This window comes from Rhinolophus hipposideros (genome assembly GCF_964194185.1).
Source record: "Rhinolophus hipposideros genome assembly, chromosome: 1".
In the NCBI taxonomy this organism is placed as follows: domain Eukaryota; kingdom Metazoa; phylum Chordata; class Mammalia; order Chiroptera; family Rhinolophidae; genus Rhinolophus; species Rhinolophus hipposideros.
The window spans coordinates 17,420,647-17,443,672 of record NC_138047.1 but is presented as its reverse complement, the minus strand read 5'-3'; the positions used below and the strand labels follow the sequence as shown (position 1 = coordinate 17,443,672).

Below are 23,026 nucleotides of genomic sequence, written 5' to 3'. Positions count from 1 at the left end.
TTGTAGATACATTTCAAACAGAAACTGGCATTACCCTGAAGGAAATATAATGTAACACAATTGGGGTAATTTACCAAGATGGCTTCACAGTAGACTAACTTTACACAGCACATAAATAAATAAATAAAATAAAATAAATAAATAAATAAATAAATAAATAAATAAATAAATAAATAAATAAATAAATAAAAAGACACATTTATTCAGCATCATGATTACAATTAGCAATCAACAGCATGGATGCAAAAACGAAAAAAATCTACGTTAAAACGCTTTGTTGGAATGCTTTACACTTTCCACGGAACAGAAACTAAAATAACCTGTTATACAACTAGTCACAAATACAGTCCTCGAGTTTTTTGCCCATGTACATGTGTATTGTCTAAAACATGTCTTCTTTGTAGCAGCTAGGTCCTGCCACCACTGTGCTTGGCTGTTCACAAATCTGCGGTACAGGTTGTAGCTTCTCTGTCACTTCTCTGGCTCTCCTCTCCTGCTAAGCTTTGTTTCCTGTCAGTAATTAAAAACTTCTGCCACTGCCATAGCTACTGCTGCTGCTGGAACCACCATTGCCTCCTTGGTTTCATGGTTTGGCAAAGTATAGGCCTCCGCCACTGTAATGGCCAGAGATTCTGCCTCCAATGTTTCCTCCTTTCCAAATATGGGTCCAAAAATGGGTCCAAAAATTGAAGATTGATTGTTGTAATTGCCAAAATTATTGTAGCTTCTGCCACCTCCAAAATTGCTTTCATCATTACTAAACCCATATAGCCACCCTAATGTCACCATGTCCTCACCACCATGACTGACACCAAAGCCACTTCGACCATGGACGTTCTTCCCTGACCAAAGTTGTCATTCCTACCAAAACCACCTCCTCGACCACCACCGAAGTTTCCAGAACCATTTCGACCTCTTTGACTGGATGAAGCACTAGCCATCTCTTGCTTAGACAGGGCTTTCCTTACATCACATTTGTGGCCATTCATAGTATGGTATATCTTCTGAATCACAATCTTGTCTACAAAGTCATGGTCATCAAAGGTGACAAAAGCAAAGCTTCTCTTCTCGCCACCGAGGGGTCAGTCATGATTTCAATCACTTCAGTTTTCCCACACTGTTCAAAATAATCTCTTAGGTGATGTTCTTTAGTGTCTTCTTTCATGCCACCAGCAAAGATCTTTTTCCCAGTGAAGCGGGCACCAGGTCTTTGAGGATCTTCTCCTGAGACAGCCCTCTTTGGTTCCACAGCTCTTTTCTCCACTTTGTGTGGCCTTGCCTTCATGGCTGCATCCACCTCCAGCACAGTGGTGTAGGTGACAAACTCAAAGCCTCTGGAGCGCTTGGGGTTTGGGGTCTCATCACTACACAGTCTGTAAGCGTCCCGCATTGCTCAAAATAGCTCCTCAGACTTTCATTGGTCGTTTCAAAGCTCAAATCTCCAATGAAGAGCTTCCGCAGCTGTTCAGGCTCTCAGGGAGACTCTTAGATGTGACCACTGCGGGAGGACAGACTTTAATGATGTTTACTCGGCGGTTTCCACCCACAGAAAAGCTTGTATTTATTCTTTTAACCCAGAAAAACATGCTTCTTAATGAAAAATAAATAAATTAACTAGCTAATCTAAAGTAAAAACTGATATAGTCAAAGATGACTCACTCTGCGAATGAGATGGGACAGTAATTAACTGAAGTGGCTAGGGATATAGTATACTGTGGATCACAGATGGAAGATAAATGATGGAAGACGTTATGGTATTCAGATTTTCTCATGGGAAGACACTAAAATTCTCTTATGATCAGACCTAAGTTGTGGTGTTTGTAAAATTTACACAAAGTCTAATTATACCTAATGAGTCTTTAGTGAACACTGACTTTCTTCTTAGATCAACTTTGCTATTTTTGTAATGTCATTTATGATTGGATCGGAAGTTTTGATAAGTTCTTTAAATGTCCTGAATGAATGTCTACTACCTTGTTTTCCCCAAAATAAGACCTACCCAGAAAATAAGCCCCAGCATGATTTTTCAGGATGACATCCCCTGAACATAAGCCCTAATGCATCTTTTGGAGCAAAAATTAATTTAAGACCTGGTCTTATTTTGGGGGAAACACAGTAATAAGTTATTTTTAAATCACAGGGCTATTTATTTATTTTGAATACACATTAATTGAATTATTACCATTTTATTTCTGCAAATTGTGTGATCTGGCCACTTCATAAGATGAAATATTATGATAAAGTTTGTCACCTACAGTCTTACAATGTCTATTTTTTTAAATTGGGGGTAGGAATATAATGGAATCTACTCTCTTAACACATTTTTAAGTGTACAATGTGATCTTGTTGTACAGCAATATTGAATATCAGTTTTCTGGAGCTTATTCCTCTTGCTTGACCTAAACTTTATGCCCCCTAATTGCTTTTTAAAAATCTACAATTCGTGTCTTTGTTAATGATGTGAAGAACAGGATTTTATTGAATCCTAAATATCTGCACAAGATTAATATAATTATATGGTCAATATGAATGTCAGGGATTAAGTCACACACCTGAATGTTATGATTAAACATCACCTTTTTTTCATGGGATGTTTCCATCTGAAGATTTACATTAAGTATTGAGCCCAAGTTTCTAAGTGGTGTAGCAGTATGCTATCACTATTTATGTCATTTAAAAGCTGGAGTGCACCCCAGGATGTTTATGGTATACATAAGAACTCATTGAATTTAATCTTTAATTCAAGTAGTGCAGGATTTAAGACAGACAAGCACATGAACACATCCAGAGACAGAAAGATAGAAAGATAGATAGATAAACATTTTCACATACAACCTATGCATTTAAAAAATAGTGGACTTGTAATTTTGTGTGCTATTAGAATATACTCATTATAGGAATATTGAAAAATTTCAAGGAGAGAGATCCAGTATAAAAGTTATTGTAAATCTTACAGTTTTGCACTTAAGTAGTTTGGAATTTGGAATAATCCTTTCAGGATTTGAGCTAAAGTTTAGCTTTGTGAAATTATTGTTGAGAAACAATAGACTTATCAGAACTTGGAAGTCATGCAAGCAATGTAAAGGTTATGTGAGAAGACTGGCAACACTTAAGTTGCAGCTTTAGGAGCCAATTAAAATCTCACCTTCTTATGAAAGCAGATTCTTTATCCCCATATTTCAGATACCATAGACATTTGAATATATTACTCTTAGATTTCTTTAAAACTCTTCTAGTAATTACATAAACCATGGCCTAATTTTTAAAATTATGCTAAAAATTAGATTATAACAAAAGAAAACCCAAGAGTAAGAAAGTACTGATGCAGGTAGAAATCACCATTTATTGACATGATTGGTTTGAATAGCTGATATTTATTCCATCCTAATCCAGCTATGGAAGTTTGCAGCTTTGAAAAAGGAAATCTGTGTGAATGGTACCAGCCAATCCCAGAAACTTTAATTCAAGATTCAAACACATTCAGATGGGGTCTCGGTAATGGAACCAGTATTCACCATGGTGAAGAAAACCACAGGCCATCAGTGGATCATACAACGTAAGTGACCACGTATTTTGAACGTGTCTCTTTGGAATCATTAAGCAGTTCCCAAAATTATGCCCAGCCACCTTACCTTAGGCCAGTGCTATTTTAAAGATGAAAGTTTCACTCACAGAATGTGAGGGCTGAGTGCATTTTTTCTTATAAAATTTGAAAAAGCAATTAACCAGAAAAAGAGTCAATGCTCTTGTGAAAGTCTTAGAAACTAGAGAAAAGCCTGAGTAAGTAAAGGAAAATAATTTGTAATATCACTACTCATGGGAAGCACTGTTAATATATTTAAATGATCTATTCACTCCTCCCCATCAAACCCCTTCTCTCCTTCTTCTTTTCCACCTTCTCCTTTGTACCCTTGCCACTTTCCCTCTTCTTTTAATCTTCGCTCTTCATCATCATTTATTTGGGTCTTTTCTGTCTTATTTTAAAATATATTTATTAAACTATAGCTAACATACAATATTATATTAGTTTCAGGCACACACAATAGTTATTCAACATTTATATACCTGAGGAACTGATCACCATGATAATAAGTCCAGTAACTATCTGACACTGTATCATGCTACCACAACATTATTGACTATATTTCCTATACTGTACATTATATCTCCATGACTTCTGTGTTTTATACGTAGATATTTGGATCCCTATTCCTCTTAAACTTTTCCTCCTTTTTTAAATAGCTTAATTCTTATATAATATACTACAATGGGTCTTTTCTTTTAAGGTCATACCTTTCCCCTGTTTTGTAGTCCACAAATACAGAGGGTGCCAAAAAATATATACGGATTTTAACAAAGGGAAAAAAAAAACTATACTAAAATTGTAATAGTCAGTATATACCAATAACAAAATTGAATAGAAGTCATGTTTGACTTCTGCAATTACAAGAGGTGTTCAAAGTGGTTACCATTAGTATCAAGACAATTCTGACTATAGTGAACGACTGCTTGAGCAACGTTGACCAAAGTCTTAACATCTTTTAAAATGTGTATACATTTTTTGGCACCCCCAGTATAGTGAGTGATCACTGTTCTACAAGATCCCAGCCTTCGTTCTTTCCTTTAAAGATTTCAAGGAAACGTTACTGAAGATGACAAAGGAATCCTCATTTATATTACACAGAACCTATTCAAAACCTTGATGCTTTCATACTTCTCCACTGTTAAAGCTTCAGGACCCCCAGCTTCTATGGCCACTACTTCAAAGAAAACCAATGGTATATCTACTGCTCAGTCCATGACTGCCTTGTATTCAAGGAGAGCCAGCTGTAATACCCTCAGTATACAGTGGTTTTCCTTTCCTGGGCTGACATTTTCACCTTGGTTTTCTGAGCTCCCTTTTGTTCTATTAAAATGGTTCCAGTTTTACCATCATTTGATTTCAACATTAGCATCTCAGTTGCCCAAAGTATATAGAATAGCAGATATTAATATTTTGATAACCTAATAGTTGGCCAGTAATTTTTGAAATTTTATTATACGAAATTTCCTTGGGCTGCTTCTGACTCCCAAAAAGCAAAGGGTGATTTCAGCAAGTTTCTCTGGCTCATGCAAATAAATCACCCTTCATTAATAATCTCTATTTCCATAAAGCAAAAGACAGACTAGAATCTCACTTCTAAGAGCTAAAGGTATATGGTTACTTATTATAAGCACAATAATATCATTGGCTTTTAATATTTGTCTCTCACCCCCCAGCCTACCTCCAACACAGTGCAGATTCCCAGAGTAATCACAGGAACTGTGACTTCTCACTGTATTTGCTTTATTTCTAAGTGACTGGTATTAATAGATCTCCATAATTATTTATTGAATGAATTAGTTGATTAGGATCTATATATTTATCCTTTATAATGATAGGCTCCCAAGCACAAAATTAAATATATATTTAATAGGCATACTTAATAGTCAGAAAATGATTAACAGATGGGCTCTGTATGACAACAAATCACTGAGAAGGGAGCAGTCCCTCAGCTTACATCTCTAGCCTTCCTTTCCCCCTTCTCTCTAGGCTTCTTCCTCAGCCAAGGAAGGTTTGACATTTTTTACTTTGTGCTAAGACATACTTTTTATGTATCATATACCTTACTTTATGGCTTATGGTAAAACTCCAAGTTCAGTTTTTCAAATTTTTATTTTTATATTTAAATGGGAACTTGTCTAATTTTGAAAATGCTCTTCTCCCTCAGCTGTCTGGCTCTAGAAATTTAAAGCCAGGTTTTTAAGACCCTTGTATCTGAACAGTTTTCAAGACCAGTTTTGAAAATCAAAACGCTCTGTGCCGATTCTTTCTCACCACATACCATGATTCCAGTTCTTCTTAAATAAAATTACATTGGTTTCAGGAGTACCTTTCTATTATACATCATCTATATATCAAATTGTGTGCTCACCACCCAGATTCAGTTCCCCTTCAATCACCGTATATTTGATCCCATTAACCCTCTTCTATTACCGTCCTCTTCCCTTACCCTCTGGTAACCACTAAACTGTTGTTAGTGTCTATGAGTTTTTGTTTGTTTGTCATGTTCGTTTGTTGCTTTCAGTTTTTGTATCTGACATATGAGTGAAATCATATGGTTCTGACTCTTTCTGTCTGGCTTATTTTGTTTAGAACGATTATCTCATGATCTGTTCATGTTGTTACAAATGGCAGTATTTCATCATTTGTGCTTGATTTGGCCAAGTAATATTTTATTGTATATAAGTACAACATCTTCTTTACCTAATCATCTATCAAAGGACACTTTGGTTGTTTCCGTGTCTTGGCCACAATGAACAATGCTGCAAGGAACATAGGAGTACATATATCATTACGGATAAATGTTTTCATATTTTGGGGGTATATACCCAGAAGAGTGATTGTTGGGTTATGTGATAATTCGATTCTTAATTTTTTTGAGGAAATTCCATACTGTTTTCCATAGTGGCTGTACCAATTTACATTCCCACCAGCAGTATACAAGGGTTCCTTTTTCTCCACAGCCTCTCCAACACTTATTATTACTTGTCATGTTTATAGTAGCCATTCTAACAGATGTGAGGTGGTATTTCATTGTGGTGTTGATTTGCATTTCTTAATAGCTAGTGAAGCTGAGCATTTTTTGTTGTTGTTGTTGGCAGTTTGTTTGTCTTCTTGGGAGAAGTGTCTGTTCAGGTCCTCTGTCCATTTTTTAATTGGATTGTTTGTTTTTCTATTGTTGAGTTGTATGAGTTCTTTATATATTATGGATATTAGCCCCTTATTAGAGGTGTTATTTACAAATATCTTCTTTTATTTAATTGGTTGCCTCTTTGTTTTGTTGAGGTTTTTTTGTTTTTTTTTTTTCTGCTGTGCAGAAGCTCTTTACTTTGTTGTTGTCCCATTCATTTATTTTTGCTTTTACTTCCCTTGCCTTTGAGATCAAATTCATAAAATCCTTTCTAAGACCAAGGTCCATAAGTTTAGTACCTATGTTTTCTTCTATACAATTTATTGTTTCGGGTCTTATATTTAGGTCTTTGGTCCATTTTGAGTTAATTTTGGTATATGGTGACAGATAGCAGTCTAGAAAGTTCTCCATGTTTTATTGAATGATGGATAGTAGAATATGTGTGCTTATGTTAGGTTAGTGGATTCTAATCGCATGTATAGAATCTTTAGGTTTTTCTCAAGATGTAGCTCGAGGGCCATTGAAAACTTGTATATACACTATAGATTTAAATGCACATTCTGAAACACTTGGATCACAACCTCATGGAATAGAACTAGGAATCTGTATTTTTAGTATATTTCTGGATGGTGCTAGAACCTCATTTGTGGTTCTCCATGGCAGAAAGTGAGGAAGGCATAACTAAAGGCAGAGGCTGGCTTCTTACCCCCTAATTCCAAGTTTGATGAGAGTAGACTCATTTTTCTCAAAATCTAGTGACTAATTAAAAAAATTAGTACAACATATTTCAGGACAAACAAAAAATTGTTTTAAGGTAATTGCATTTTATATTAAAATAAAATCTGTATGTTGTAAAGTAACTATTATAATTGAGAAATAATTTGGGAGAAAATTCTACCCTGAGTCAATCTAAAACATATAATTTCAAGGCACCCTCTACATTGCCTCATTCATTGTACAATACCCAATATCTTTTCTCAAACCATTTTGCCTACATGTTCTTTTCTCTGATCTAATCAAAATGACCCTTGTCTTCCTGTTGGAACAAAAGAAAATGTACCAATCTCATGATTATCTGGAAAAGACAGATATTTTAAAATATTGTAGAATTTAGGGTTTGATTACAGACTGTTGAAAAACTAGTTGCGTATGAACATCTCATTCAAAATGCTGATTAGATGGAACATAATTTCTTAAATATTTTGCTTATTTGTTAAATTGAAGTACTTTTTCTTAAATTTTTCTTTTTATAAATAACACGAACCATTGTCTTTCAGGTGGAAATGTGTTGTAGTCTCCACTGTTTCAAATGCACTACGTTCCTGTCTATATTATGCATTTGTACAGACTTGACATCATAAACTAAAAGCCACATAAATAATGCAAATTTTCCCTGTGACATAACTGTGCATACCATAATGTATCTAAGTGCTGGATATAAATGTCGATGAAAGCTTCAGTAAAACTGAAAATATTTTAATGTTTTCTGCTCTGCAACTGTAATAATTTTCAAAGCTTTAGCCTGTTAGACATTAAATACCAGAATTATTGCTTTCTGAGAGCCTTCTCTGGTAAGACGATAAGTTAAAATTTTATAGGCTAATTTAGATGCCTTATCACTATCCCAACATAATTTCTAAAAGATCCAGTTTTATAAATCTTTAATAATAGTTAAATACCAGCTCTTAGAAACAATTTTGCTGAAATAAAAATAAAAGTACAAACAGTCAAAATCTAAATTAAATGTAGTAATTTTCTCTTAACTGTTTTAGTACCTATGGAAAGTGGCATTTCTGGCAGAGTTGCCACAGAACTGGATATAAAGCATAATTTTACCTTGAAAACACAAGAAAAATTGCTTTTATTTTAGATTGATCTTGAGTTAAGCGTTCTTTATATTTTCATATGTATCAATAATTTGTTTTACTTAATTAAATCATTTTAATTTTCATCTTAGTCCAGTGTCTTTTAGCTTGATAAATAATTTTAAAAATTAACTACAGTGGCTGAAAACATGGAATTTAAGAGAAATCCATGTGTATTACTTAGGTAGTATATTTTCTATACAGGGTAAAGTTTTAAAAATATATTCATAAGATGGTGTATGATTTTAAAATAGTAACTTTTATATCATGGTTAAAATTGTATTAAAAACAGTATTTTCATTATATAAATTTTAAATATGTTTTTCCTATAACCACATTAAAATGAAATAAACATATTTGTATCCCAACTCCTGTACAGAATTATCATACAAAATCTGGGTGAGGAAATATATCTCTTTAACTAGTAAATATAAATTATATTTAATTCTTATATTAAGACGAGGACTTGAAAATATGAACATACTATATCGCAAATGAATCATTTTTACACCATCAGCATGATCTTCTGACATAGTGATTTATGCAGATACATGAATTATGAAAATCAAAGATCTTTCTGGCCTGGAAGATGAAGTGGTCACCTTGGCTAGGCACACGATTTGTTTGATAAGGGTCTATTTCTTGAGCACCTACTTTTGAGAATAGAAAGTTTTTTGTTTTTGTTTTATACTTTTTTGTTTATTTTAAGTGTGGTTTTTCAGGACCCATCAGCTTGAAGTCAAGTAGTTGTTTCAATCTAGTTGTGGAGGGCGCAGCTCACACTGACCCATGTGGGGATTGAACCGGCAACCCTGGTGTTAGGAGCATCACGCTCTAACCAACTGAGCTAACCGGCTGCCCCGAGAATAGAAAGTTTCATCAGACATGGAACCGCATATACATGAATAGATATGTACTGCCCAGTAATAAGTGTTACTTGATGAAAGGTCCACTGTGGAGGGTCAGATAACAATTTATCAAGTGTACAGGAGTCGATCTTAGTTGTCTATCTCTCTTTAATAGTACCTGAAGGGATTCTGTCTTTGGACTTTTTTGGATAATACAAATGAGTTAAAATAATACTGTGCGTAATAACCGTATACCGATTCCTTAAGAATTTCTTTCTTCTACAAGAATCCTTTTGTTTTATCACAAAAGAAGACATTAATTTTTATTGTAGAAAAAGATTTAAATATAGATAAGAAAGATAATATCAACCATAATCCTACCACCATGATTAAAGCATTGTTCATTAAAAAATATATATTTAATAAAAATAGGTTCATATCAAACATGTTGTATTCTAATCCACTTTTAATTTTATACGCAATCTGTAAGCAACTATTACCAATACTTTTTAATGGGCCAGTAGTATTCCATTAAATGGATGCACCATAATTCATTAATTCCTCACTGATTTATAAGTTGCTTTTGATTATACACAAATTTAATCTGTCTTTACTGAACAATATACAACTTTGTATACATTACAGATTATATCCTGAGAGTAAAAAAAAATACACAGTAGAATTTTTATATTATTCATACTTTTATTCATACTTTCAAATATTTGATTTATAATTTTAAGTTACTCTCCAAAAATACACCATTTTGCAAGCACTACATGACAGTGTCTAGTTTTTATATGCTTGCCAAACACTATTTAATTACTTTTTCATATTTTCTAATTTGACTAATTAAAGTATCAGGTAATTTTATATTTTTCATTTTTTTTAATAAGGAGGGTTACTTGTTTTTTTTCTTTGTGCCTTGTCCAAATGTATTTCTGTGTGTGTGTGTGTCTGTGTATGTGGGGATGGTTCCTATTTGTGCTCTTTGCTTGGTTTTTAGTTTGTAGTATTTTTTTTAATTGATCTATAAAATCTTTTAAAGCATTGAGGGAATTTTTTTTAATCTGTTTTGAATGTTGCAAAGATTTTTCCTGTTTTTATTAGACTTTTGTTATTGTTCATCATATTTTCACATCTCAAAATTCTTAGGTTGTTCATAGATATGTCTGCCAACTATATCCTTTATAGTTTTTGTGTTATTATTTTTTCCCTCAATGATATTTTCCCCCAGGTTAATTGAGATACAAATGACATAGAACATTGTGTAAGTTTAAGGTGTGCAACCTGATGATTTGGTATATGCATCTATTGTAAAATGATTACTACAATAAGCCAATTAACACATCCATCACTTCACACAGTTACCTCGTGTGTGTGTGTGGTGAGAACATTTAAGATCTACTCTCTTAGCAACTTTCAAGTATACATTATTGTTACCTATAGTCACTAGGCTGTATATCATAGCCTCACAAATTCCTCATCTTACAACCATTTCCTCCATTCCCCCACCCCCAGCCCCTGCCAACCACCATTCTACTATCTGTCTCTATGAGTTCAGCTTTTATAGATTCCACATGTACTCGTAAGTGAGAGCATACAGTACTTGTCATTCTCTGTCTGACTTATTTCACTTAGAATAATGCCCTCTACATTGTTGCAAATGGCAGAGGTTTCTTTCTTATGGCTGAATAATATTCATATATATGTGATAATACACATATAATGTGATCGCATTTTCTTTGTCCATTCATTTATCTGTGGAGATGTAGGTTCTTACATGTCTTGGCTATTGTGAATAATGCTGCAATAAATATGGATGGGGGCACAGTTATCTGTTTTAGATGGTGACTTGTTTTTCATTTTAATTTTTTTCTATTGCAGTTGACATTCAATACTATATTAGTTTCAGGTGTACAGCATAGTGGTGATTTAATTTCCTTAGGGTATATATATCCAGAAAGGAGATTGCTGGATCATATGGTAATTCTATTTTCAATTTTTTTGAGGAGCCTTATACTGTTCTCATAATGATGGTAGCATTTTGAGTTAATTTTTGTGAATGGTATAAGATAGGGATTTGACTTCATTCTTTTGCATGTGGATACTTATGTGGATTTCCCACCACCATGTACTGAAGAGACTGTCCTTTCCCCCATTGAGTATCCTTTCCCCCATTGTCAAATATTAGTCAAACATATCTACATGGGTTTATTTCAGGGCTCTTGATTTTGTTCCAATGATCTGTGTGTCTGGTTTTAGGCCAGTGCTATCCTATTTTGATTGCTATAGCTTTCAATATGGTTTGAAATCAGAAAGTATGATGCCTCTAGCTTTGTTCTTTCTCCAGATTGCTTTGGCTATTGGGGGTCTTTTGTTTTCACATAGAATTTTAGAATTTTTTTTCCTGTTTCTGTTAATAATGTCATTGGGCTTTTGATAGGAATTGTATTGAATCTGTAGATTGCTTTGGGTAGTATGGCCATTTTAACAATACTGATTCTTCCTGTGTGAATCCATGGGACTGCGTTCATCCAACCTACCTTACTAGCTTGCTGTTACTTGGGCATCTGTCCCTTCAGGCACAACCAATAGTCTTCACCTTGCAGGATTAGCTCTGCCACGTTCAAGAACCAACTTCTGGTATGTGAAAACAAAAGCAAGCCAACACAAGTATTTAGTATTACTCCTTTGATGCTTTTCCAGTTTTAATTTGGTGCCTTGTTTTTGAAAAGTATCCCCAGCCTCTGGGCACCCAATTGCTTTGAGGTTGGGGCTATTTGATTTTTCTACCCAGGCCACTTCAGATTTGGAAGTAGTGCAACTTTGAACCGAGTCCTTTAGCCATCATTCTCTAATTTCTCTCTCAACTTGATTCTGATTTGGGAACTACAGGGTTTTCCTAAAGGCTGCAGTGTAGAACAGAGTTTGGTGCCTGTATTAGTTTCCTATGGCTACTGTAGCAAATTATCACAAAGTTGGTGATTTTAAATCACACACATTAATTTTTTCTCCCAGTTCTGGAGACTGAAAGTCTGAAGTCAGTATCAAAGGGCCAAAGTTAAGGTATTGTCAGGGCTCCTCTCCCTCTGGAGGTTCAGGGAGACAACATGTTCCTTGTCTCTTCCAGTTACTAGTGGTTGTGGCATTCCTTGGATTGTGGCCAAATCACTGTCCTGTGCTTCCGTAGTCACATGACCTCTTCCTTTTCTGTCTGTGTCAAATCTCCCTCTGATTGGTTCTTATAAAGACATGCATGATTGCATTTAGGGTCCTTCCAGATCATTCCAGATAATCACTCCATCTCAGATTGTAAATTTTATGACATCTGCATAGGCTTTGCCATAGAAGGTAACAGATTTGATAGGTTTCAGGGATTAGGGCTTGATACCTTGGGGGCCCTTATTTAGCCTACTACAATGAACAAGTTCTGAAGTCAAATAACACGAGGTTTAACCCCAGATCTAGCATTCATTAGCTGTGTGGACTTAGGTTATGGCATAAACTCGCTGCATTTTAGTTTCTTCATCTGAAAAAAAAATGTGCGTCAGAGTATATATCTAATATGAGTATCGTCATTCTCAAGTAAGAAAATGCATGCAAAACAGTGATCAAAATACATGTCTCATAATGCAACTTTAAATGTTAGTTCATATATTGTGATTAAGATTGGAAGGATATGTTGGTTCAAATTTCAGAACGCTTGAAATAATATGCTAAGAAGTTTAATATTGGCAGTGGGGGGGTGTCTGTTGGGGCACACAGGAGTCATTTCAAGGTTTTTATGCAAGTAAGTCAGAAGATAATAGAAGTGCATTGAACTGAATTCTGGTATCTACTCATATGTGTAGACAGGATTGACAAAGAAAGAAAGCTGGATGTAAGAAAATTAGGTGAAACAATTGAAGGGGTCTTACTGACATGAACTAGAGATAAACATGTTTCCAGTATGTATCCCTGGAAAGTAAAAATCTTATATGTGTTCCCTGGACTGTAAGCCCCATGGGGGCAGAGGCAATGCCATTATTCTAACCTTTTATGATGAGTGGTTGCCTCTCGAAAGTACTAAGGAAAAATTTTCTGCTCTCTTTGTAACATACGTTCATCCCAATGCACTATGAGTCACTACCAAGCATAAAGGGAAGAGGATGGGTCTCTAAAAGAGAATAGAGAATTTCACAAAAATAAAGGGAGCCATTTAGAAAAGATGAAAACAAGTTGTCACTCTAAGGAAAGAAGTAAAAATAACTTTTGCGTCTGAGGTTGGGGTCATATATTTGATGGCAGTGGGAGTTAGTGAAACAAAATATTATGGGCAGAATATGTCTAGAAAATAACATTACAGATCCCCCCAAAGCAATGTCATTATATTAAAGTTTAAGAGCACTGAGTGTTTATGTCAGAATTAAATCGGATGAGAACCTTGACTAGAAGTTACTGGGGGTAGTGGAGAATGTTTTTGTCTGTGATCAAGATGTTAGGAAGGAAGTGGTATCATGTCCTCTTTAGAACGTTTGTCAAGTAAGCTATATCTGCAAGTGGAGGTTAGGGGTGGTTGAGGTGGAAAGAAGACTTTCTTCCAACTTTAGGGTTATAATTTTTTCAGTAATATCCTTAATTGCTTCCTCACTTTCTGGATATTTAGCATTAATTCAATCAGTGGAGTTTTCTGTATATATGCATCTGGATTTATTTTCTTTCTCCTATGAGATTATAAATCTCATAGAATCCACTGGCCTAAATAATTTTCCCCCCGTGTCTTTTGTAAATCCCAACACAAAGAAAAGTGCTTTGAAAATGCTTTGGTTGAGTTTAATTTATAAAGTGTCTTCCTGGTTAGTGAAATGCATCTCTTACTATAATCTGCGTTCAAACTTAATTTTATTCTAATGGAAACATTTCTTCACCTGCATCTGCTTGGTTTAGTTCTATTTCAATTTGGCATTTTAATCTTCATTTTAAACATTATTAATTTAGTTTAATATTTTCAATCATCAACAATTATCATAAAAGTGGTTTGTTTTTTTTTATCCAGTTCTATCCACATTTAAAAGAAATTAACTAAATTGCACTTAAATTTTTCAGTGGATTTTGAACAAAATAAATTGAACAAAAATTTAGAAGGTCTACTTGAGGTTCAGTATACAAAGTAGGCAGTGAGCTTTGAGCAGAAAAGAGGGCTCTGTTGTTCCCTACATTTGTTGTCTAATTACTCAGTAGGCATAGAAATATGAGTATGGGACGACAGTACATTTTCTTTATGATTTGAAGGTTTTTGCTTAAATGAGATGCTTATATTTTTCATTTTAAGAAGGTATTTTCAGGATGGTATGACTTTAATGCAGCTATCCAAATGTCTCTGACATTAAGAATATCAATTATTACTGAGAATTTGTTTGATATTCAAATTAATCCAGAAAGTAGGAACAGAGGTAGTTTTCATTAATAACCTATCTAGCACAGACCTTTTCTCCTAAGTACTATTTACCTTGATCTTACAAAGCCTATCTTTTAAAACTGCAGTCATAATTCAAAGTATAGTTCCTTAATATCCTGGTTTTTTTTTCCCTCAGTAAGATTGCTAGTTAGAACTAATTTCTTCAAGTTCTTCATGATATTATTAGTCAAGAAGAATAATTTTGCCTTATTTATCAAGGTTGGGAGGCAGATCAGACTAAACATAGTTTATTTAAAAACAGGTTTGCATATATTTTTGTTCTGTTTTAAAAGCCATATAACCAAAGGATGGAAGATTGTTGTCGATGTTTAACATAATAAAGAACATAGAATAACTATTATCTTTCAATTCACAAATGGATACATATCTCTCTCCATAGATTGACAACATAGTGTTTATTTTAAAAGTATTTAAAAAATGCATTAAATGTATTTATTAAAAACCCATACATTGTTTTGTACATAATAGGGACTAACACAAATGTGCATACCGATTCACAGATATTCTAAATGTATTAGCTAAAGAAGGATATTGTGTTAATGCAATTATTTGTTTTTTAAATCATTTTTTCCATAGACTTCAGGTGATTTATCAGTAGTAAACTTCAAATATAATAAAAAATAAATTGCATCTATATTTTATTACTTAAAACCTGCCTTTAATTCGCTTATTACAAAGAACAATAGTTAAGTGAATGCTATTAAATGATAATAGGGGGAAATTATAAGTTTAGAAATAAATTCTGGTATTTAAGTTCTCCAGCATATTCTCTGACTACACAAAACTAACAGGTACTGATAAATGAACAGTGCTGGCTTTCCTATGATGAAGCATCTTAGAAATGAAAGCAATTCCAATTGAGTGTTTATTATGTGAAAGGGTTGGTGTGGATGCCTTTCATACGTAATCACACTGAGTCCCCCAGTGAACTTTTGGGGGTAGTATGATGACCTTGTTTTACCTGTGAGCAAAGCAAGGTTTAAAGATGTTAAACAGCTTGCCTGTGAGCACACAATTGAAGAAGCTTGACCCTGGAAGCTTTAAATCCAAATCTCACAGATACTGAAGTCTGTGCCCTGAAACACTATCCTACATACATTTTGTGAGTCTCTTTTTTTAAACACTAAGCATTTGAAAGGTCTGACAGGACTGGATTGCAATTTTGTGTCACGGGAGATGGAGAGATAGAAAACTGGTACTCTATAAATAATTCTGAAGAAAAGGGAAGAGAAGATAGGTGAATGCTAGTGATCGCAACCGGGAAAGAAAACAATTGAGAAATGTTCAGCGCCCAAAACCATTCTTGCCCACCTTCTTTCTTCATGTACCAAACCCAGATTTTGTTGACATAAACCAATCAAGGTAATCTCATTCGGCTTTGCTGGGGATTGTTTTAGTCCAGTGGTTCTCAAACATGTATCAGAATCACCTGGAGAGCTTGTTAAAACACAGAAATCTGGGGCTCACTCCAGAATTTCTGATTGAGTAGGTCTGGGGGGGGACCCTAAGCATTTACATTCTTAACAAGCTCCCAGGTGATGCTGAGGCTTCTGGTGGGAACCACACAATGAGGACCCATTTGTGTAGTCGAGATCTGGTTCTTGAAATTGGAATTACAGTCAATCACCTGGAGACACTGTTAAAAGGTATTGAAATCCGGGTCTTAGGCAGATAACCCAAAAACCCAGGCGTCAGGCATGATTGCTTGCTCTGATGCTCAGAGGAACGGATCTGAAAAGTAGGCTTCTAACTATCGTTAAGTTTTGTACCTTTATCAACTTCTTGGGTGTGTGTTCACATGACTGGACTCTGTATAGCATTTCCCCCCAAAGGTAACTATGTCCTCTCTTAGAGTTTCTAGTTTTTGTTTGTTTGTTTTTTTCCCCTGAAATGTTACTTGGCAAATTGAGAAGCTGACTTTTTTAGAAGCTGACTGTTTTATGTGAGAGACCAGCAGCCTTTAGCATGATTATTTTTCATTAAAGATAAATATTGAGGTTTTCATCATCTTGTGAACAAATCTTTCAGGAATAATTTAAGATTATTTGGAGTTTTATTGATTTGTTTCCTCAAGATTTAAGTATTGACAGGAATTGGCTCTAAACCTATGCTCAATATAAAGACCTTCCTATTGATATTTGTAAAGACCCAGTGTTATGATGCCACAATAAATTAGGATTGGTTTATAAAGGATGCAGTTAATTATCATATTGGTTCCCATATATTGATTTATTGAATTGACATATACCAGTATTTGCTAGATAAAATAGCCCCTTGGAAGTCTATCATTATATATTACAAAAATGTGACTGAAGAAATTGTTAGTTAAATTATATCTTGTTTCTTTATGAAGATATTTGTGAGAAGATATTTGGTTTTGCATTTTCTTGAGGCTCTGAATTATATTACTGTTTATGCTTCTCTGTTTGTATTGGCTGATATGAAGCTTAGAATTAAAATTTTAAGATAATGTTAGTGATTCTGTGAAACTTATGGAATACATTCTGTGATCTGGTTTCATCAGTGGCCCCATTTAGTGTCTCAACTATTATTTTCTTTTTGTTTTATTATTATTTATACACACACATATCTTAGTTTACAATGTGATACTATATCATATGTATTTTTGTAAATAGCATTGCATTTTGAGAACATGGTGAGATTTTAAAAAATAAGAAAAATTAAGAAAATGCAAGCAATAATAATGATCTCATTAGGAATATACTGGTTCTGTGAACTTTGTTTTAATTGAACTAATTCATAATTGACTTATAATTGTTTCCATTTTTATGAAGAATTAATTTCATTTTCCTCATTATTATTATTCAGTATAATATAATTAAAAAGCATTCTTAAATTTCTGCAATCATAAGACTTAAAGACATACACAAGTATATAGATGATGTTTCCTTTAGGTAACTAAATATATTTAAATATCTTATTTGAGGCATAATAGCACAAGTAATGCACTTTCCAGGATAATAAAGTGTAGGTTCAAATTGTAGGTTTTAAAAACTATATCATTGCTATTTTTTCGAATTGTCTCTATAATATCTAGTCAAGGGTTTTAGAATATAGTGAGTTCATACACAGTTTCATAAATGTATAAACTATATTCATAAGATCATTTATATTCCCTAAGAAATTTTACTTTTGAAGACATGTTAAATGCAATTTAAGAGATATTTTTGCATACTTGTTACAAGAAGTATTTTAAGCAAGTAACAGAAGGGGATGCAGGGATTTTAACATTTAAAAATTAGAATATAAGGACCATAATGAAGGTACAGTGTTATTTGGACACAGAGGAGGAAGACTTGATAGTGCACAGTGAAAAAAAAATGAATTATGAGAAAAGTAGTTTTTGAGCTGGCTTTAAAGAGCTACACAGAATTTCATGAAGCAAAGATAAAGTGGTGGTTATACCCATCATGGAGGAATGAGAAACGTTAGCTCTATTGTATAAAAACTTAATAATTCAGGGCAAGTGTTAGGCAGGGAAATATTTGATTTCCAGATTCAGTTCCTTGGTGACTGGAGGAGAAGTGGTGGTACCAAAAACAGAAATAAAGATCTCTTGAGTAGGAGATGATTTGCAAGACAATGGATAAGAAAGATAAGAAAGACAAATGATAGCTGATTTTGAGCATTCTATTGTGTTGAGTATTGCAGATCATCCAAAAAGTGTGTTCCCTGGGACCACTGGAAATTGATGCCCAGGGGTAATACAGTTACTCAGCTGGAAGAGAACAGTATGACTGTAGAACCTTGAAGGGTATATTCTTTTAGAGTAGCAGGACTAGAAAAGGGGGGGCGGGGAAATACACAATACCTTGGTTGAGAGGCTGAGGTGCTTGGGAGCATGGGTGGCTGAGAGATTAGGAAGAAGTACAGAGCTTTTGGCTTTTCCTGTGGGAGCTCAGCTCCAATCAGTTCACTCCACACCTGAATTAAGGTGATTTGCTGCTGGACATCTCACCTGCCAGAGTAATCATTTATGCTTCTAGAGGAAGGGCCTCAGATGCCCTGCCTATATCTAGGCATAATGTGTAAAAATAAAAAAAAAGTAAACCTGGAATTCTATACTCAGTAAAGTAGTCTTCAAAAATGAAGACACGATACAGACATTTGCAGACAAATGAAGTTAAAAGAATTTATCACTAGCAGACTCACATGAAAGGGAATAATAAAGGAAATTCTAGAACCAACAAAGGAAAATAATCCTAGACAGAAATAAGGGAATGAATTAATGAATGAAAAGCTGAAAGATAAATATATGAGTTACTATAAGAGACTATTGGCTATATAAAACAATCTTTATAGCCTTAGTATATATAAATAACATATTAATTAAAATACAAAAAATAAATAGCGTGTAAAGCAGGAGTAGTGGGCATGTCTGGAACAGTATGGTTAGTACCTCTGAAAAGCTGTTTCTCCATAAAATCATACAAAAATTATCAATTTCTTTTCAGAACTTTGGAAATTAAATAAAGGCTTACAACAATCCAAGAATGTTAAAAACCAAAACAAACAAACAAAAATGCTGTTTCTTTCCTACTTGTCCTAACCCCATCCTAATCTATTCATATCCACAATCGACTTGAAAACCAAGAGGCTTGCAATTTCTGTTTCTACGAAAACCAGCGTTTAGTAGACACTGGAGGGGATGAAAGGGATTAGATTTCCCCAGAAGCTCAATAAAATAATTATCACTATTTTACTGGCAGATCAATGGAAAAAAATTGTTCTCCGGGTTTGTCCTTATTTGACCTGACTCAGAGATCTGTGAACAGCCTTATTCTCAAGGAAGTTGTTGAAAATAATCAGCTTCAGTTATTTGAAGTTACCTGAGACCATTACAAATTGTGGCATGAAAGAGGTTGATCGAAACAGTCAAAAAAGAAACCTGGTTGTGTGCATGCCCAGAAAATACCTGAGAAGGTCCTGTAAAAGCAGGAAGTGAAGGCAAAAGCAATTATTAAACTGCTTACTAGAGCATTGTAGGCATGACCCAAAACATACACAGAGGCCCTTGGCAAGGCCAGACACTGTTTTGGTTCAATGCATTTAAAGACATCTCTATCCAATCATTAGGTGACCACAAAGCTAACCAAGCAGTCTTCAGTGGCTGCACACACCAATGAATACAGACTATATAGAAAACTAGTCCATAGTGTTACTTTTAAAATGCCAACAAAAATGACAGCAAATGGAAGTAACAACAAACCTTGGGATATGATCTCCGGAGTTTATGAAATACTCGTACAGTTTGGCTCTCACACAGGAAAACAAGCAGTCAGAAGAAACTTTCCCTTAGGAAACCTACTCATTGAACTTAGACAAGATTTTAAGTCAGCTGTTATAATTATTTTCAAAGAATTAAGGGGAACTGTGTCTAATGAATTAAAAGAAAGTAATATAAAGATGCCTTACCAAAGAAGGAATATCAATAATATAGGAATGATTAAAAAGAACCAAACAGAAAAATTCTGGAGTTGAAAAGCTCAATAGCTAAAATGAAAAGTACACTAGAAGTGATAAACAGTGATACATGTATGATGTAAATGCAATGTAACTGGATTAATTGGAAAGGCAAGGTGAAAGACAAAGAGCTAAAGAGAACCATTAGTTTTTAACTTGGAAATCTGGGTTGGCAGAAGTCCAATTAGAACCTTTCTGTGGAAATGGAAGATAACCAATTTTATTTTTGAATTTTTTAGTTTGATACCTGGCAGATATCCCAAGTAGATGTACTTCATCTCCTTCATTTGGTCTTATGATACTTTTCCCCAACTTTATTGAGGTATAATTGACATACCACTTTTTGTAAGTTTCAGATGGACAAAGAAGTAATTCTGTATATGTATGCATTGCAAAATGATTGCCACAATAAGGTTAGTTAACACATCGGTCATTAAGATCTTTTATTGTTTGACTCAGGCTTATATTGGCCTCTTCATCAACCCACTCCCCTATTCATCCAACAAATTCCTTTATTCTCCAAATGTGATTCTATTTCAGGCCACAGTACCTTCATTCAATAGTCTCCTAACCTTCTGGGGTGGTAGAAGAGGATAAAGGGACTCAAATATATGGTGATAGAAGGAGAACTGACTCTGAGTGACCAACACACATTGCGATATATAGATAACGTATTACAGAATGGTACACTTGAAACCTATATAATTTTACTAACCAATGTCACTTCCAAAAATTTAATAAAAATTGAAAAACATACTACAATATCCTTACACATTATGCTTTTTCTGGCCATAATTAATTTAAAAATAAATTCAAGACATAGTCATCGATGATAATTTCAAAACAGTATGCATAGACAGTGATGCTAAAAACTATAAATAAAACCAAGCTGTTTTCTAGAAATAATTTCTAAAAACATATTAACAGAAGAAGAAAAAAAGAAAGAAAAAGAAAGTCAAATTTTCTGGCAAACTCTCCCTAATCCCTCTGTCCAGTCTAATCCAAATAGTTCTTCTCTGAGTATTACCAGTAGTACAGCCCATGTTGCGGAGTACTATCAGTATTAATTGTCTAACTCCTTTATAACAGTGCAAGTACTTCCAGGGAAAGGGTGCTGACTACTTTGTTTTAGTCAATGTTTAGCATAATGCTGATCTTGTGACTATAAGAAAAGAGGGAATAAATAATGAATAATGAAAATGAAAAGATAACAAAGTTGAATATTTAATATTTGGACCAAAGGTGGAGAGACCATAAAAGAAAAAAAAAAAAGCTAAAGGCAAAGCCAAAGGAGGTTGGTGATAATAAAAATTTGAGGATAAAATTAGTTCTCTTTTCTAAGTTTCTAGTTTAAGGATTACTTTCTTATGTAATTATATTCTTAACTCATATGCACAGTTATATCAATTTTATTAACTTTGGATATATTTTACATGAGATGTATGTAGTTTCTTATGAAAAAGAAGAAGAAAAGACACAAAAATGTCTTGAGTTAGAGTTTCTTTGGGGAAATCACTAGGTTTAAAATTAAATTTTCTCATATTCTTTTTAGAAATCTAAATTTCTTGCCAAGGATTACTTTTCAGTCTCTTTTAAATTAAATACAAAATTTTCGACCCAAACAGTCATACTGTTGGTTAGGATGCCATGAACTCAAGCTTTTAGTGAGCTAATTAGGAAAGGCAGGTTTTAAAATTAAATGTTTTTTAAATTTATTTTATTAAATTATTTTTAAATTATTAAATTAAATAATTTAATTTTTGAATCAACGAGATGTCTAAAATATATAAATATGAACACCCAGTAGTTCCAGGCAATAGAATCAGTGTATTTCAAAGCCAGGTGTAAAATGAAAGGACACAATATGCTTTTTATGAAATGGAAAAATGTGCTGCTAAGTTGTCCTGGACCAGACTTTTTCAGTGTTCATGTTCAAATCCAAAAGATTTCCCTTTTAAGGGTACTTAACTGTTTTAGCCTGTACCATTTCCATTTCATTATTAGAATTGCCTTAGTATAGATTCTAGTTCTGATATTCTGTACTCATATTATTACACAGGCTATCAGCTAGAAAACACTGTGGTGGTGTTTGTTTATGTTTTAAAATACTTCTAACATGATCTACATCTTTTATGTATTCAAAATGTAGATTGGCGTTTCCATCACAGACCAGTGATGCTATAAATAACTGATAATAGCAATTGCTGATGAGCAAAGCTGTAGAATAATGTAAAGGTCAACGAATGATACTTCATGATCATTCTTAACAAAGTATACAAAGCATTATAATATTGCTATTGAACTTACGCCCATATGATTGTGAGGAGGTTAAGAACTAGAACCATCTCATCTGCTATCTCAACAAACATAAATCTGAGGGTCAGTTTTTCGGGTATAACACAGTAGATAGTTTCAAACATCATAGCTGTTACTTACTCATGCTCTATTACTAATTTAATCACTAGTTCTGTACAGAGGGGTTAAAAAAATGGTGCAAAGGTACACATGTTTAAAATCTCAAGGCAGCATAGCCTTTAGCATCTGGAAAAGTATTTACAGATGGAAATAGTCAAATAGAGGAATCATTTAAATTTTGACGATAGGGCACACCTTCTCAACTTTTTTCATAAGGAGTAAGAATCTAACTGGAAAACCTTG

General features: G+C 33.9%; 1 protein-coding gene across 1 annotated transcript in view; it reads left to right on the top strand.

Annotated features, from left to right (window-relative positions):
• Positions 1–23,026, top strand: part of MALRD1 (MAM and LDL receptor class A domain containing 1) — a gene marked incomplete at its 5' end in the record, with an annotated part of 573,210 nt that overhangs the window by 157,912 nt on the left and 392,272 nt on the right. Inside the window, one exon of the mRNA XM_081051765.1 lies at positions 3,394–3,556. Within this exon, the coding sequence (XP_080907891.1) occupies positions 3,394–3,556 (163 nt within the window). The remainder of the gene's footprint in view (positions 1–3,393; positions 3,557–23,026) is intronic.